At 36.5% G+C, this 15,213-nt stretch overlaps 1 protein-coding gene across 4 annotated transcripts; it reads left to right on the forward strand.

The window, feature by feature from the left end:
* The first annotated feature begins 171 nt into the window (after positions 1-171).
* Positions 172-15,108, forward strand: ano9b (anoctamin 9b). Of its 4 annotated transcripts, none has more exons than XM_057356747.1 (26): positions 172-280; positions 634-727; positions 902-932; positions 6,945-7,001; positions 7,573-7,704; positions 7,791-7,927; positions 8,044-8,093; positions 8,511-8,569; positions 8,683-8,768; positions 8,849-8,983; positions 9,074-9,167; positions 9,288-9,348; positions 9,434-9,516; positions 9,599-9,703; positions 9,911-10,075; positions 10,351-10,387; positions 10,464-10,575; positions 10,657-10,714; positions 11,201-11,298; positions 11,401-11,570; positions 11,762-11,914; positions 12,013-12,160; positions 13,504-13,626; positions 13,930-14,023; positions 14,155-14,267; positions 14,443-15,108. In XM_057356747.1, exons 2-26 carry the CDS (start codon positions 672-674, stop codon positions 14,483-14,485), a joined length of 2,400 nt encoding a protein of 799 aa, XP_057212730.1. In that variant the 5' UTR covers positions 172-280; positions 634-671; the 3' UTR covers positions 14,486-15,108. The 4 variants fall into 4 exon arrangements, with proteins under 4 accessions (XP_057212730.1, XP_057212646.1, XP_057212561.1 ...); XM_057356663.1 differs by lacking the exon at positions 172-280 and adding an exon at positions 290-477; XM_057356578.1 differs by lacking the exon at positions 172-280 and having other exon boundaries at positions 290-727.
* Positions 15,109-15,213: the final 105 nt, after the last annotated feature.

A 15,213-nucleotide genomic window follows, 5' to 3' on the forward strand; every position in this document is an offset into this window, starting at 1 on the left:
TCTGTTTTCAGATAAATACAGAATCAATATATGCAGTCAGTGTACGTATACACGTTTTTTTGTTTGTTTAGTAAAGAACAATGCCAGAAGAACAACACGTTTACATATCCATTACCTTAATTAATTTTGAATGAAAGTACACGAAGACCACAAAAGCTTGTATTTAGGCCATTTGCTCCATCTGCTGGTGATCTGACGAACTCCAGTTGTTGTCTCTCACGCAAGAAGCCTACATTACCAATAATCCATCTCTCCTAGTGCAGCATGCGCAGTGAGAAAGGTACGGAACTACGTAACGTTATGTCTACTACAACTACATACACGAGATATGACTAAAATTACGGATGCATTATTTAAACTTTGTTTAAATTGTTTAAAAATGTTTATTGTAAGTTTGTAATACTCGCTACATCTGGAGTGATTTAGATCGTCACGTTAATTTAGACACTTGCGCTAGCTGTGTTATTTCAAGAGCAGGCTAGTGCTATCATTGCTACCGTGTTCACTTTATTAATATCGTGATCTTGAAAATGTCCATATACTTGGACATTTACCATACCAAATTTCTCGTTTACTTTTGTAAGTATTTAAAGATGTGCTAACATTTTCATGTAAAACAATATGTTTACACAGCATATACACAGAAAAACTAAAGCCCCAAGGACGTCGCTATGGCCATGATCGCTACTCTGGACCTTACGATTAAACTGAGCAACTCGCAGTGCCTGTGAGTCGTCAACCCCAGTAAGATAACCGCCTACACCCGGACCAATATTCTAGCCAATTTTATCAATTCAAAGTTTTCTTTTGTAAGAGCAGTCCCGTTAAAGTTAACTTTGTGTGAAGCTGTTTATTAATAAGTGTATTGAGTAATAGTCTCACTGGTTGTGTTTTGTCTCAGCATCTGTAGGAGCTGTCTCAAGAGCCTTTTGGTGAGCGAGGAATTTCTCAACTTTGCTTTTCTCTCCATAGTTCTTATCTTTTCAGTTTTGAACATATATAAACATCAGTGTAAGTGTTCTGTGCAAAAAAAGACTTGAGTACTATATGTATACACTATTCAAAGAATCAACCTAAAGATTGTGGTTTAGTTGATCAAAAAAAATCTAAATCTTTAACTTTGTAGGTTTTCCACTTGGTATACCTGCCTAAATATCCAACTTCTAATTGTGTCCCTTGACTCAGTGTGAGCATAATGAGTGACCCAAAAAGCACAGTAAAAGGTGCTTCTGACAGCCTGTCTAACAGAGACACCATTGAACTTCCTGATGATCTCTCTCTGAGCGACTCTGACCCTGATGAGCCCAATGAGCATTTTGTCAGAAAGGTTGAGGACCTGTCATCATCCTCAGAAGAGGAAGGGGATGCTCTCTATGGCCAACATGTTTCTCAAGAAAATCCCACCTTCAAACTGACAGGTGGGAGCTCTGGGTTTTGTGATCGTAGCAAGGACATCTTTGCACAGTTGGACAGTGCTGCGAAGCTCACGTCTAAACAGTTAGGCGAAGACAACATTCTTGATGGCACGTTTGCTCGTCCTGCTCCACCTTCACCTCCACAGGCAGCTCAAAAGAAGTGTGCCGTTAGCCCTGAAGCAACCATAAAAAAAACAAGTAAAAATCTCCCAGATTACGTCGCACACCCCGAGCGCTGGACCCACTACAGTCTTGAGGATGTTTCTGAAACCAGTGATCGAAAGAATAGCCAGGTTGCTCATCAGTACCTACAAGGCCTTCAAGATAGGAAAAGGTCTCAGGATGCTGTGCCGGAGACCTTCAGTCCATCTTTAAACCAGGGTCACAGGAGCAGCTATGAGAATAAAATCGTGTTCAATAAACCCAAGAGCAAAGATCAAAGTAAGAACAAACCTGACCATGTTAGGAAGGAAGAAGTTGGACTTCAGCACCTGGATGATGGAGAAGAGAATGAAGGAGACGCTGCTCCTCTTCCTCATCTCAGTTCAAGGAAGAATGAGGAGAAAAAAAGGAAGTGGGTGACTGAGGAAGACAAGAAGGTGACAAGTGTTGTTTTCAACACTAACAAGAAAGTGAACCGCAAACACTTCCGTAAAGCACTTGGAGATGATGAAGGCAAATAGTGAACGGTTTGGACTTATATCCCTAATTTTGCTGTTTGTGTGTATTTGAAATCTACCAGTATCTTGAATAAAGGTGATCCTGGTTTTGAAGAGCTAATGGCTTTGGTAAATTCAATTATGTGTTTGTTTTTTATTTTATACATGTGATAGAAGTGTTTGCAGTCATAAAGTAGACGGTATATTAAATGTCATGCAAATTACAAACATATCTGTTATTTTACCTGTCTCGAGTGTTATCAGCATTTTATTGTGTACCTTATTAAGTATCTTATCTGTCTGTTTTATGGTGACTTTTCATAAATAAACGTAATGCATTGTTTTGAGATCATATTCATGTGCAATGTATTGATATTTCTCTGAAAATGTAAAGTTCAATGTTTTGCATATTCTCATGATGGTTGATGGTGAGAAGCAATGCAAATCAGAAGATTAATTTCAGTTCTGTTACACAATATGGTTTCTTGGAGCCAGACAATAACAGTGCTGTACATTTTTGTGAAATCTTTAGAGGGCATCCGGAACTATTCAGAGATATATGTCGGGGGCCTAAAACTAAGGTGGGTTTGGGCTATCGCATTCGAGGATGGAATACTTGAATATTTACAGCTAACGTTACATGATTTACTTTTGTTGGCATAGACAAACAGTTGAGTTTCGATCTCGTGTGTCGAGCGTCGTGAAACCACGCCCACCAGCCAACAGAATACGATGACGTTTGTGATCTGTACAAGTATGACATGAGCGTACCTTACCGTTCGCGGATCTCTCAAACTTGAGCTAGGAAATACGGAAGTGTACGGTAAACTGCTGGCGACACGAGTTTAAACTTCGTTCCTTAGGGATTTTTCGGCTATGTGAGGACCAAAAAAGAAGTTAGACTGACGCCAGTCTGCTTGACCCTAACTCTTTAACAAGCTTTTATGTCAGGATGTTCTCCATTGATCAAGAGGTACATGATCTCCTATTTTAATGTCTTTACGTTTTGGTAATGACGGTGTCCTTCTTTTCTGTCTTTTTAGTTTGGCGGTGTGTGCTTATTTATTGATGGGTCAAAACGACTCCTGATTCATCATACGAAGAGAAAATACAGGTTTTTTTTAAACATTGGTTACATTTATCAACTTGCATCTGCAAACATTTCATGTGTAGTTTTTATCATTTTAAATGAATAGATTTCAATTTATGAAACAACAGGTTTCTATTTTACCTAAGTGTTGTACACACCCATTTATGAGTTTCAGTAACAATCTATGCCACTGCACTGATTAAAAACAGGGAGATTTTTCTTCATGCATTTTACTGTCTCCACAAGAAGACTTGTAGTATAGTTATATATCATTGGACTCTATAGGTAACTGTCTTTTTTGGATTGACATATGTTGCAGTGTATCCAAACTGCATATTTTAAGAGGGATTATTTTCCTTAGAAACTATTTTGAGTAATACTCACTTGACCTGAACATCCTGTTTCTCAGACCAAAAGGGAGACTCTGCTGTGACAAAACAGACAAAATGCTGGTTTTCCTTCATTCGTTTCTATTATGACTACTGAAACCTTATCTAATCTGATCTCTTGATTATTCAGTAACTTTTAGTGATTAAATATTCATAGCATCTAAAACTGCCAATGTGTTTGCCATGCCATAAAATAAGGGACGCCAAGCACAGTACCACAAGCCAAGTTTAAATTAGAGTAGTGTAGAGGTAAATAACCAGGCAAGTAGGCCTGTTGTTGTTGAGCAGGTTATTTGTCATGCAACAGCGCTGCTTTAATGTCTGAACAAGAAAAGAAGTATTAATTACTGTGATTTTATTAATGATTAAGGTATATGTGAAGAATCAGAACCTTTAATCTTTCTGACACCAACAAACACACTGCAAACACTTAAAGCTTGTACTTGAACGTCTGTCCCACAGGCATGTTTGAACCCGCAATAATACCTGTGTTGTAAAAGAAAAGAGAAAGATGTATTGGAGAGAGCATGACAAAGAAAAACTATTGCCATGATGCAAGAAATTGTTCTGAAATCCTGCTCTGAAAATTGTTTTTAACTTACTGATCCTGTTAGTGGATAAAATGTTTAAAAACTGCAGCATCTCATCATATAAACAAACTGGCTTTATTGGGTAAGCATGCTTAAATCTGGTTTTAAAGTCTTATAAGTTATTTTACATCACAAATGATAGACATAACATTTGAGAAATGTTTACTATTTGATATGCCCCTTTATAAGTTTAATAACAAAATGCACTGGCATGGCTCCCAAAAATGTTATTTGTCAAGCTGCATTGTTCCATGAAGAACCTCTTAGCCGCTACAGACCTGTTCTGATGCACAAAAGGTTCTTTGTAGTGTGAAAGGGTTCTACAGACTAAAATAAAGTAAGAAAGGATTCTTTTAAGAACCTCTGACTGAAACATACTCTGGACTAAAATGGTTCTTCTATGGCATGCATGCAAAGAACCTTTTAGCACATTTATTTTTTAGAGTGAAATCTTTTTATATAAAAGGTTTATATGTAGTCTTAGACTTTATTAGACTGTATGGGGCGGTTTCCCGGACAAGGATTAGGTTAAACCAAGACTAGGCCTTAGTTAAATTAGGACATTTAAGCAGTTTTTACAATCATGCCTTACAAAAAAACATTGCTGATGTGCATTTTGAGACAAAACAATGACACTGATGAATTTTAAGATATGTCAGTGCTACCTGTTTTCAGTTTAGACAGCTCTAACATTCATTTTAGTCTAGGACTAGTCTAAACCTGAATGGGAAACCGCCCCTAAATGGTCAATCCACTGTACATACTGTAAAACATGTGAGTGAATGCTCATGAGGACAGTCAAATATTTGCATTTGAGTTGAGATAAGGTTCTACCTTACAAACCTGTGCGTGGCTCTGTCTGTTACATAATTCCTCTTTCCTCTCATGTAAAGCACAAGATTGGCTTGATTTATTACACTTGGAACTTAGGTACAGTAAATCTTGTGTACTGTCCACAATGCATTGTAAGGTGTTGAAAAATGTGAGCGAAGACGAACCACCAACCACCCACTGGCCCAATGGCGGAGTCAAATTGGCTTGACAAAGGCATGCACGCGTTCTGACTTTTCCGTGCTCTGGGTTGTTATTGTTAACATTATTTCAGCGTTGCGCAATATTATCTGACTCCATAAGATAAAAAGGAAACCTTGTTGAATGATATTATTTGTATTTTGATTATTACGTTTGATAATAATAGTACAATTGGGACACGTTTGATTTTCCTGCTTTACTCTATATTCTCTCATCCGATTCTCATGTCACTTAGAGCCTCGCACCGGCCATCTATACGCGGATCTCACGGTCACAAACTCGCCAGTCTTGGTCACTGCCAGAGGTTACTTGACCAGTAGGGTCTTAGATGGCTACCCCCTATAACTCATTGCTAAAATGTACCTTTTTTGTCACCTTAGACTATTAACACTTAATTATAAGCAACAATTATTTCTAGCCAGAGGTCATGACCACCCCACAGAGATAAATAGACCAATCTTACTGCCTCTAGTGGAAGCTTTATATAATCATGCCATAGTTTCCCATGTACACTTAACTAGAATAATATTACTATAATCAGAGTCTGAGGCTTAGGCTACCCGATTTAGACTGGTCAGACAACACTTTTGCTGTTCTAAACGGAAATTTCCATTATTAGCCTCTAAGGTCTAAGTACACTTAATCTAGTGCCAAGTTGTTAGCCGGATCTCTAGAATTCTCAGATGGTGTGTCTCTGCCACCTAGTCCGTCACTTACCTGAACAGGGATTTGCGGTAACAGGGATTTAACGGGCATCTGCTTATATTTATAATATAAGACTTAATGGGGCGGATTCCCGGACAAGGATTAGGTTAAACCAGGACTAGGCCTTATTTAAATTAGGACATTTAAGCAGTTTTTACACTTTACTGATGTCCATTTTGAGACAAAACAATGACACTGATGTATTTTGAGATGTCAGTGCAAGCTGTTTTCAGTTTAGACCGCTCTAACATTTATTTGAGTCTAGGACGAGCCTAAACCCTGTACGGGAAACCGCCCCTATAAATTTAGGATAATGCAGAACAACTTCAAACGTGGCAATTTATTAGTCAGATACATGTTTCATGCCAATTACAGAATCAATCCAGAGAATACAAAAACAAACATCAAATAGTCAAAGATGAATCTACGAGTCTTAGATGCATACCTGACAATAGAAAAAGATGCGATGGAAAAAGACTGGGTCCAAAGGCACACAGCACTGTGGGGTTCATCTTAATCCCTCCTGAACATTTTGCCAGCTTCCCGTAAATACCCAGACCAAAATACCCTTCCTCCACACAACAACAATTTACTCTGTCCTGGATCTGATCAGGTCACAAATGGGCATTTACATGAAGACGCACCCTCAACAGTGAGCAGAATATCTTTAAACCCTTAAACCTTTGTTATGATCTGCTCTACTGCTGTGGAAATGAGACCATTGTACCAAGCGCACATTTCAAATGATACCAAACACGCATATGACGATTCTTTGTTCTTATTGTTTGTCAAATCCGGTTCATGGGTTGAGATGGAGAGAAAGAGGAGAGGTGGAGAAGAGAACGGATGTAAAAGTGTGAGCTTGCAATCATCATTCATTGTTGTATGCTGTCTGTGTTTCTCAAGAAGTGGTGCCCTTTTGGTGTGGACACCTTGGCACTGGCCTTACAGCATGAACGGCCATAGCTGTAGATACAGTACATAATTTTGACTGATAAAGGCACATGCACATTGATTATGTTGGAGAGGTTATAATAGCTCTCTGTTATTTTTATGTGTTGCAGGATCCTATTCCTTTGCGTGAGCTGGACAATGGAAATGAGCCCTTACTTCCATCACAGGTAGAGAAAGAGGCCAGACATGTTTTTGACCATTTGTTACATTTACATCTATTCATTTGGCAGACGCCTTTATCCAAAGCGACTTACAAGTAGGAGTGCATATAAAATAACAGTACGCTAAACAGTACTGTTAGTTATTTGTTCACCAACCAAAATGCATAACACATGACTGTTGTTGAATCTTACAACACTGTGGTCATGGTCACAATAACATCACAGCCCCCACATGACACATTACATACACAAACACTGGACGTCCTTCCATATCCACAACTTTAAACATTCCTGTTTCCTGATCAACAATTTCTGTTCGCCAGGATTTATTTCCAGTCCAGAATTGAATTAAGAAAGCCATTTAATTCAATTATTGAATGTGTATATAAATTACTGCAGTAATGTACTAACCAGATGTGTTTCACTAAAAGGTACTAAGATTAAGTTATACTTCATGTCCCATTATGCCATTACCTGTTGAATTCTTATTCTGTACATTTTTTTCCAATTAAATGATTACTTTAATGATGGAGCTTTACCTGTCTTTAACTTGTTACTGCATTTGCATTTCATTCAGTATGACTCCCAGTCTTCTCAATCGTATGACTATGTCCTGGTGGCTGACATAATTAGAGAGACAAATGATCAAACATTCAAGAAGCAGGATGCATATATTAGGAATCTGAAACAGAAGAACATTAAAGTGACTGTACGTTTGATCACTTACACAATCAAGTTTTAGCTTTTCAGCGGAATTTCACTGTTTCAAACAAGGCTCTCTTTACTGTTGAACAGATAATTGAATATATGGAAAAGGTCTTTTATGGCATTTGTGCCCCTGAAGAAATTTTCGCAAAGTACAAATACTTGCTAAAGGTCTCTGATGCCTGCAACTGGAGCGGGCAGCAAACATGTTTATCGTTCTCCACCAGGTACTGTATACTAGAGCTTCTAAACTCTTATTCAAATGCATTTCAAACAGGATTAAATCCGTTTATCCACCCAAAGCCTTTGTAATAAGATTTTCCTCTGTTGCTTTGTTTTACAGAATCAGGATTGTCCACTTTGTTATACATAATACATTTATAGAAACAGGTGGTAAGTTAATGACAAATCAAGAAATCTCTAGATAGTAGTTGTCTTGGAATATAAAAAGGTTAATATAAAAACAAAAAATGGACAAGCCCTTTTACACCCCAAAGAGAAAATTCTTTCATCTATTACTGACCCTTGTGTCATTGCAAAAGTATGACTTACTTTCTTCTGTAGAACAACCCCCATTGACTTTCATTGTATGAACACAAAACCACTGAGACGTTCTGTAAAATATTTTCTTTGGCGTTTCACAGTGGAAAGAGTCATATACAGATTTGAAACCACATGAGGGTGAATAAATGATGACAGAATTTTGACTTTTGGGTGAACCATCCCTTTAAACCTCAGAAGTGAATGAATTAAACATACTTCAAAGTCTCATCAGCAATGTTTCTCTCCACTAATACTGTCTGCTGTTAGAGAGTCTTGAAGAGCTTCTGGCTCAAGGTGTTTTCGAATCCATTTTCTGTCTGCATGAGGTAAGAGTCTTTCATCCTTTTTTGGTTCTATTAAAATGTTCATGGAGATCATGAAACTATACAGATCGTTCAGTTGTTATAAAAATGTTGCTTCGCAACTTTATTTTTTAAAGGAAAATAAGCAGAAAGAACTAAAAAAGAAGTGGGCAAGCTGGTCTGCAGTGTTCACACTTTTCAAACAGCCTATCAGTCATGTTAAGTAAGTTGCATGTGTGTCATCATCTTGTTCTATGTTGGCATGGCTTTTTAACACTGTCTGATTGCTTATGTCATTTTTAGAGACTATTTTGGGGAGAAAGTGGCACTGTACTACCTGTGGCTGGGCTGGTACACACGGATGCTCATCCCTGCAGCTTTCATTGGCATTGTTGTGTTTTTGTATGGCATTGCCTTCTTCAATACTAGTCCGCTCATGTGAGTACATTTAAAGCCCTTTGTAAAAAAAAGGACTAAGATGAATAAATCTATGCCTGATTTTCTTTTAATTGTGGTGCGTTGTTACAGTAAAGAAGTCTGTCACTCCAACATCATCATGTGTCCAAGATGTGACAAGAGATGCCATGTGTGGAACCTGTCTGACACCTGTACATATGCTAAGGTCAGCAAGTAAACGTGTTTAGAATTGAGTATTGTGTGAGATGGGGTTTTATGTCAGAAAAAGTACTTGCAATTAATTACCAACTTGCGATGAATGCTTACATTTGGAATTTACAAACAGGTCAGCCAGCTATTTGACAATGAAGGGACAGTGGCATTTGCCATGTTTATGGCAATTTGGGGTAAGATTTTGTCTGTTTAATAAGGCAGAATACATATTTCTTTGCATGTAACATTAATGCTCATGTTTTGATGTTGTTTTAATAGCCACACTGTTCCTGGAGCTGTGGAAGAGACATCGAGCTCTGTTTGTTTCTAAGTGGAATGTGTTTGACTGGTGTGAGGATGAGGTAGAGGATCTTGTCATTGTTTTTTAACAAAATAATAACTTTGCATCTTGTGATGTAGCTAAATAAGTCTTTGTTTCAACAGGAAGAGTTGATTTTGGAGATTGTGAATGATCCCCGGTGTAAGCCAAAAGTGTTCAGACACTCCTATCTGCGCACAACAATGGTGCTGCTTTTGGTAACGCTGGTGGTGAGAACCATAGTTTGCATAGAAACTTTTACTATGAGTGTGTGTTTGTTATTATCGCTGTTAGCTTTTGGTGTTCCTTTCACTTTCGGTTTAAAATGGTCAGGTTCGTCTTTTCTGCACATGTTTACAATAAAATTAAGTATATTTCATTTAATATATTTATTTAATTATAACTATATATAATACTAGTATGTGCATTGTTTTCAGTTGGTGGTGATCATCGGTCTGACCCATGCACTGGTGATCTGCCGCATATTAGCTGGAATAGTGTTGTCCGAGAGCGAGTGGCATTTCTTGCGTGATCATGCCAGCACAATAGCCATGTTGATTGGTGCAGTGCTGCACTACTTCACTATTCAGGTTATGACTAAGGTAAGTACTGATCTGTTCTGTCCGAAGGGAAGGAAACATCTGTTTGAGAAAGAATATAGCATCTTACAATAATAATGTCTTTTATGCACTTCAATAACTGTTATCCTGATAAAAAAAAATGTGTACTTAAGTATTTGGTTAAATTAGAATAGAATTTCCAATTCACTTAACTGAGTCACAGAAGAGGAGCAGCGCCAAATTCACTCAACTGTACATTTTTAGATCATAGTGGACAAAAATTGCGCTTTCCGCAGTAATTCACTGTCTCTTTTCAGGTCAACAGATTTGTGGCCCTCAAGCTGTGTTCATTAGGTAAGTGTAGAAACATAACATCCTTTACTGGGCCTTATAAAAAGACAAAGATTTCTGATAAATGATTTATTTACAGAGAAGACTCGCTCAATGGCCGCCACAGAGAGGAGCTTCACTGTGAAGATGTTTACGTTTCAATTCTTCACACTGTTCTCATCACTATTTTATGTGGCCTTTTATCTAGGAAGGTATGTGTCGTTTTGTGTGCATTATTTAAAATGTTTTTCTAATAACAGGCTATTTGAAGTGTCTGTTAATGCTTTGTTCAGAATTAATGGCTATCCAGGAAACTATGTTCGCATAGCAAGCAAGTGGAGATTAGAAGAGGTAAGAGTGATATTCGAGTTATATACTGTATGACTGTACAATTATTTTAAAAAGTCGCATGTTTTATGGGATATGGGATAGGATTTTCTTAAAGTTAGCTGAGTTTAAAATAGTCCACTTATATTTACCCAAGTTGCTTTAATGTTGGTTCAGAATACTGTTGGAGGTTGGTCTATAGTCACCGAACCTGGTCCATATATTGTTCTCACTAAAATGGACAAAATTACTTTTAAAATATGGGCGGCATTAACTCGCCAAGCAGGAGGTTGGCCATGTTGGATTTAATGTGGATTTTTTTTGTATGTGGTGCAAAACTTTTATAAATTTCTGCTACAGAATTCATGAAATTGTACCAAACATCAAAATTATGGCCAGACAAACTGATTTTTGAAATCTCCAATGATGTTGCCATGACAAAGAAAGCAAAACACAAAGTAAATCATTTTCGTACATTGAGTCAGATTGCTTGCATTTTCTTTTTGTCAGTGCCATCCGAGCGGCTGCCTCACAGATCTCTTCATCCAGATGTCTGTTATTCTGGTGCTTAAACAAACAATCAACAACATCTTTGAGTTTGCAGTGCCGTAAGTCTTATGAAAAACCCTTTTCCACTCATTACACTTTTTCCGGTGCTTATTGAGCGACTCTTGCTTTGTGTCTGTGTATTTGGCTTCATGTGGCTGCAGCTGGTTAAAGCTCTGTTTTAAGCGGCTGAAAGCAGATACAATAGAGGAATGTCAAGATAATGGGGGTAACATCAACTCCTGTGACCCCAGCAACCTGCGTAACTGGCTGGACAATTACCACCTGAATGATGTGAATTGTTTCAGCTTGTTTAATGAGTTTTTGGAAATGGGTATGTATCTCTGCCAGCTACCACATTAGTTTCACAGTACTGTAGATGTATTTTGGTATATTTGGATGTGTTCTATAGGCTTATGGCGTGTTCTTTACAATCATTGCATAAACATGTTATTTGCAATACATTTTATAGCCATGTTAACATTTTGTTTACCTATAACTCATGTGCTGTTTTTTCCTGTCTAGTCATTCAGTTTAGTTTCACCACCATCTTTGTGGCTGCCTTCCCTCTGGCTCCTCTTTTGGCTCTGATCAATAACATTTTTGAGATCAGACTGGATGCCATCAAGATGGTCAGCCTTGAGCGCCGCCTGGTGCCCAAAAAGACTAATGACATTGGTAAATACTGTTTTGTTCTTGTATTTGTGTGATGGCTAGGCTGTCTGTTTTTCATCATCAAGTAATTACTTTCATAATGTCTGGCATGTTTTTTCCAGGTGTGTGGACAAGAATATTAGAAGTCGTTGGTGTGATGGCTGTCATTGCTAATGGGCTGGTTATTGGCATTACCTCTGACTTCATCCCACGTCTGGTGTATCGGTACTATTATGGACCATGTGCAAACGGCACCAGTGCCAACCTGGAGTGAGTATTACTTCTCACTTGCTTTGGTATATTTCACAAAATAAATTCTTAAAAAAGGTATTTCTTATTTATTTGAACCCATTGTCTTTTGTCAAGTTGTCTGGTTTTCCTGCATTATAAATGATCAATTATTATACATTATCAATAACTTTGGTCATGTTAATCAAAATAGATTTTATAGGCTATTATATATTATTATAGTAATTGTCTAAGTCTTTAAACACAAAATGGTTTAATCAGTGGTTATAGTCAGTCAGTCAAAAATTATTTCTATACATTACTATTAGACCAGAGTTATTATAGTTTTGATATTATTTTTATTTAGTTTTTATAAATGTTTTTAAATTAGCTTTTATTTTTAGATGTTTAGTTTTTATGTTACTTTTAGTTAAACATTTAGCAACTTTGTTATATGCTTTTGTCATTTTATTATTTATTTGTTTTAATTAAAGATTAAAAGATAAATTAAATTAAAGATTAATTAATTTTTTATTTAGTTTTGTTTACTATTATAATTTTAGTGCTTTAAACTTATTTCAGTTTATTTCTGATCAACATTTAAATTTTTCGTTTAGTTTATTTTTTCCAATCATTTTTAGGCCAATATTGTTTATTTCAATAAACAGAAACGCTTTCAAAGTTTTAATTTTAGTAAAACTAGAATAACCTTGTTAGACTTTGTGATATCATTAATAATTAAATACTTGTCTTTTACTTTAATTTTGTCATTTGTTTACAGACCAACAGTAAAAGTGTAAATGTAAATCCAATGTCTTAAATGTGTCCAATATCTTGCGAACAATACAGTAATGTACAATTTTGTAATGTTAAAATTGATATATAGAGAAAGTGCAGTCTTGTGCATTTTAAGACGTCATCAAAACCGTAACCACAGTTCACATCTGAAAACACTGACATCGTACACGGTTTTATTGACAACAAAACTATGCATTTTGATTGTCTTGTTTGTAAACGATGACACAAGGACCTTTCATTCTGATCACATTGACATGTTATTTTGATTTGATTGTATGATTTAAGAAATTTGAACACAGCGACTGAGAAAAACTGCAAGTTAGTCAGTCATGATGTAGGGTTGATTTAAGGAAGTGTAAAAATTGTGTTTGTCCTGATTCACCCTCCTAAGCTCTCAAGGTGAACATTCACTTCTAAATTCACTTCTCACATTTTGCTTTCGTCCACATTTTCCTCTGTTTTGAGAAGCATTCAAAAGTGATTAAAGCAGACATGTATATACTGTATTTGTCTTGATATTGATATATTCAGAAGCTCGTGAACTAATATTGGAATATGACTATGAATGTGTTACTTTTGTCTGACAGCTGCATGACAGGGTATATCAACGGCACTCTGGCAACAGCCTACATGTCAGATGTAAATGTGCAAAAAGACTTCCTTATAAAACAAATGACCACAGAAAATGGAATCAATGTTACTCACTGCAGGTGGGCCAAAGACACTTATATTTATGTTTTGTTAATATATATATACTTAATGGGTTCCCTTACCTAAAATGAGTATACTTCAAGTTCATTTTATTAAATACAGTATGTACTATAAAAATAGAATTAAAAACTCTAGGACAGTTTTAGTATATTTTAAGTACACTTTATGTAATGTAGTAAGTACACTAATATCGATGTACTAGTTGTTTTAACACAAATGTTTTTCGTAATTGCCCTCTTTTTCGTACATTAAAGATTTTTACATTTTAAAGAATGTTTGCTGTGTATGTGTGTATTCTGCAGTTACAGAGACTACCGCAATGATGTTGACCAGAGTCTCACTCCACAGTTTTGGCTTATTTTGGCATTCCGCTTTGCCTTTGTTATTCTGTTTGAGGTATAGTGTTATCAAATTCTTTATGTCTCTGTTGCATTTTTTTCACTTTACCACATTTTTCTGTCATGGCTATCAGAAAAGATCTTAGTTTGTAGAAGTGGCTTATGGAAGTTGTTTATCTCTCTGCTTAGCATGTGGTGGTGCTGTGCAAGTTTGTTGCTGCCTGGTTTATACCTGACAGTCCAATCAATGTGAAAAACATTAGGCTGGAGGACAGATTGAGGAGACTGAAAGAGGAACTTCGGTACGTATTTTCCACAAACACTACAACATGCATCTCCTCTGAGTACTTTGGATTCATGTTGTAGAGATAGAGGCATTAAAATATGTAGAAGTGTTATCACTTGTCTTAAAAAAAGTCATTGTATTTTATTTTCCTGCTGCTGATTTGCTGATGTTTTTTTTCTCATCTCCAACAGGGAAATGAATGAAACATATGACAGCAGATCCACTGAAGTGTGAACCAAACCAGATTCTTTAAATCGTGTGGATCTTGTAAATTCACGAGACTTGAAATTGAGATTTCTTTACTTCATTATCTGCCTGGCATCGATCTGTGACTGCTCTGCCAATGAGGGACTTATGTCACCACCATCTTATGTTTGCTCCGGAAAATGAAAATTTATCAATTTTAAAGAACTGTGAAAATACAAAATTAAAGTCAGTTCCTGTTATTTCAGTCGTTATGCGTTCGTCGGAGAAATCCCCACAGGTCTAAATAATACATTAGTGTTGTTGGCAATATTATTTATAATTTATATTAAGAAAAAAACTAATTTTAGAGTTTAGTTTTTTTAATTTTGAAACGCATATGGAAGCCTCCAATAAGTTTTGGATTGACAGTGGAAACCGTGTTTCAAGTCAATTATTCCAAATGTAAGAAACCTAAATTTATAAGGGGAGTACAAAGTACTAAAGGACTGTGCCAACGTGTGATGCTGTTCATACTGCCCCTTGCTTCCCAATAATTGTCTTTTCAGTGTTTTTTTCCAGTTGTTTTTTATATATCTTCACGTACCAGAAAATGTACAAAGTGAATCTTGAAGATGGTTGTAAAATAAAATTGTCAATAATTTTTTCTTCCATGAGGTGTCAGCAGAAATGCATTCTTAAAATACAAAGCAACTTCTACTGAGATTGAATAGTTCTACTCCAAAGGGAAATTCCATGGTTACCTTTGGACAATGTAA

The sequence above is a fragment of the Triplophysa rosa genome, linkage group LG1, assembly GCF_024868665.1.
Source record: "Triplophysa rosa linkage group LG1, Trosa_1v2, whole genome shotgun sequence".
Lineage (NCBI taxonomy): Eukaryota > Metazoa > Chordata > Actinopteri > Cypriniformes > Nemacheilidae > Triplophysa > Triplophysa rosa.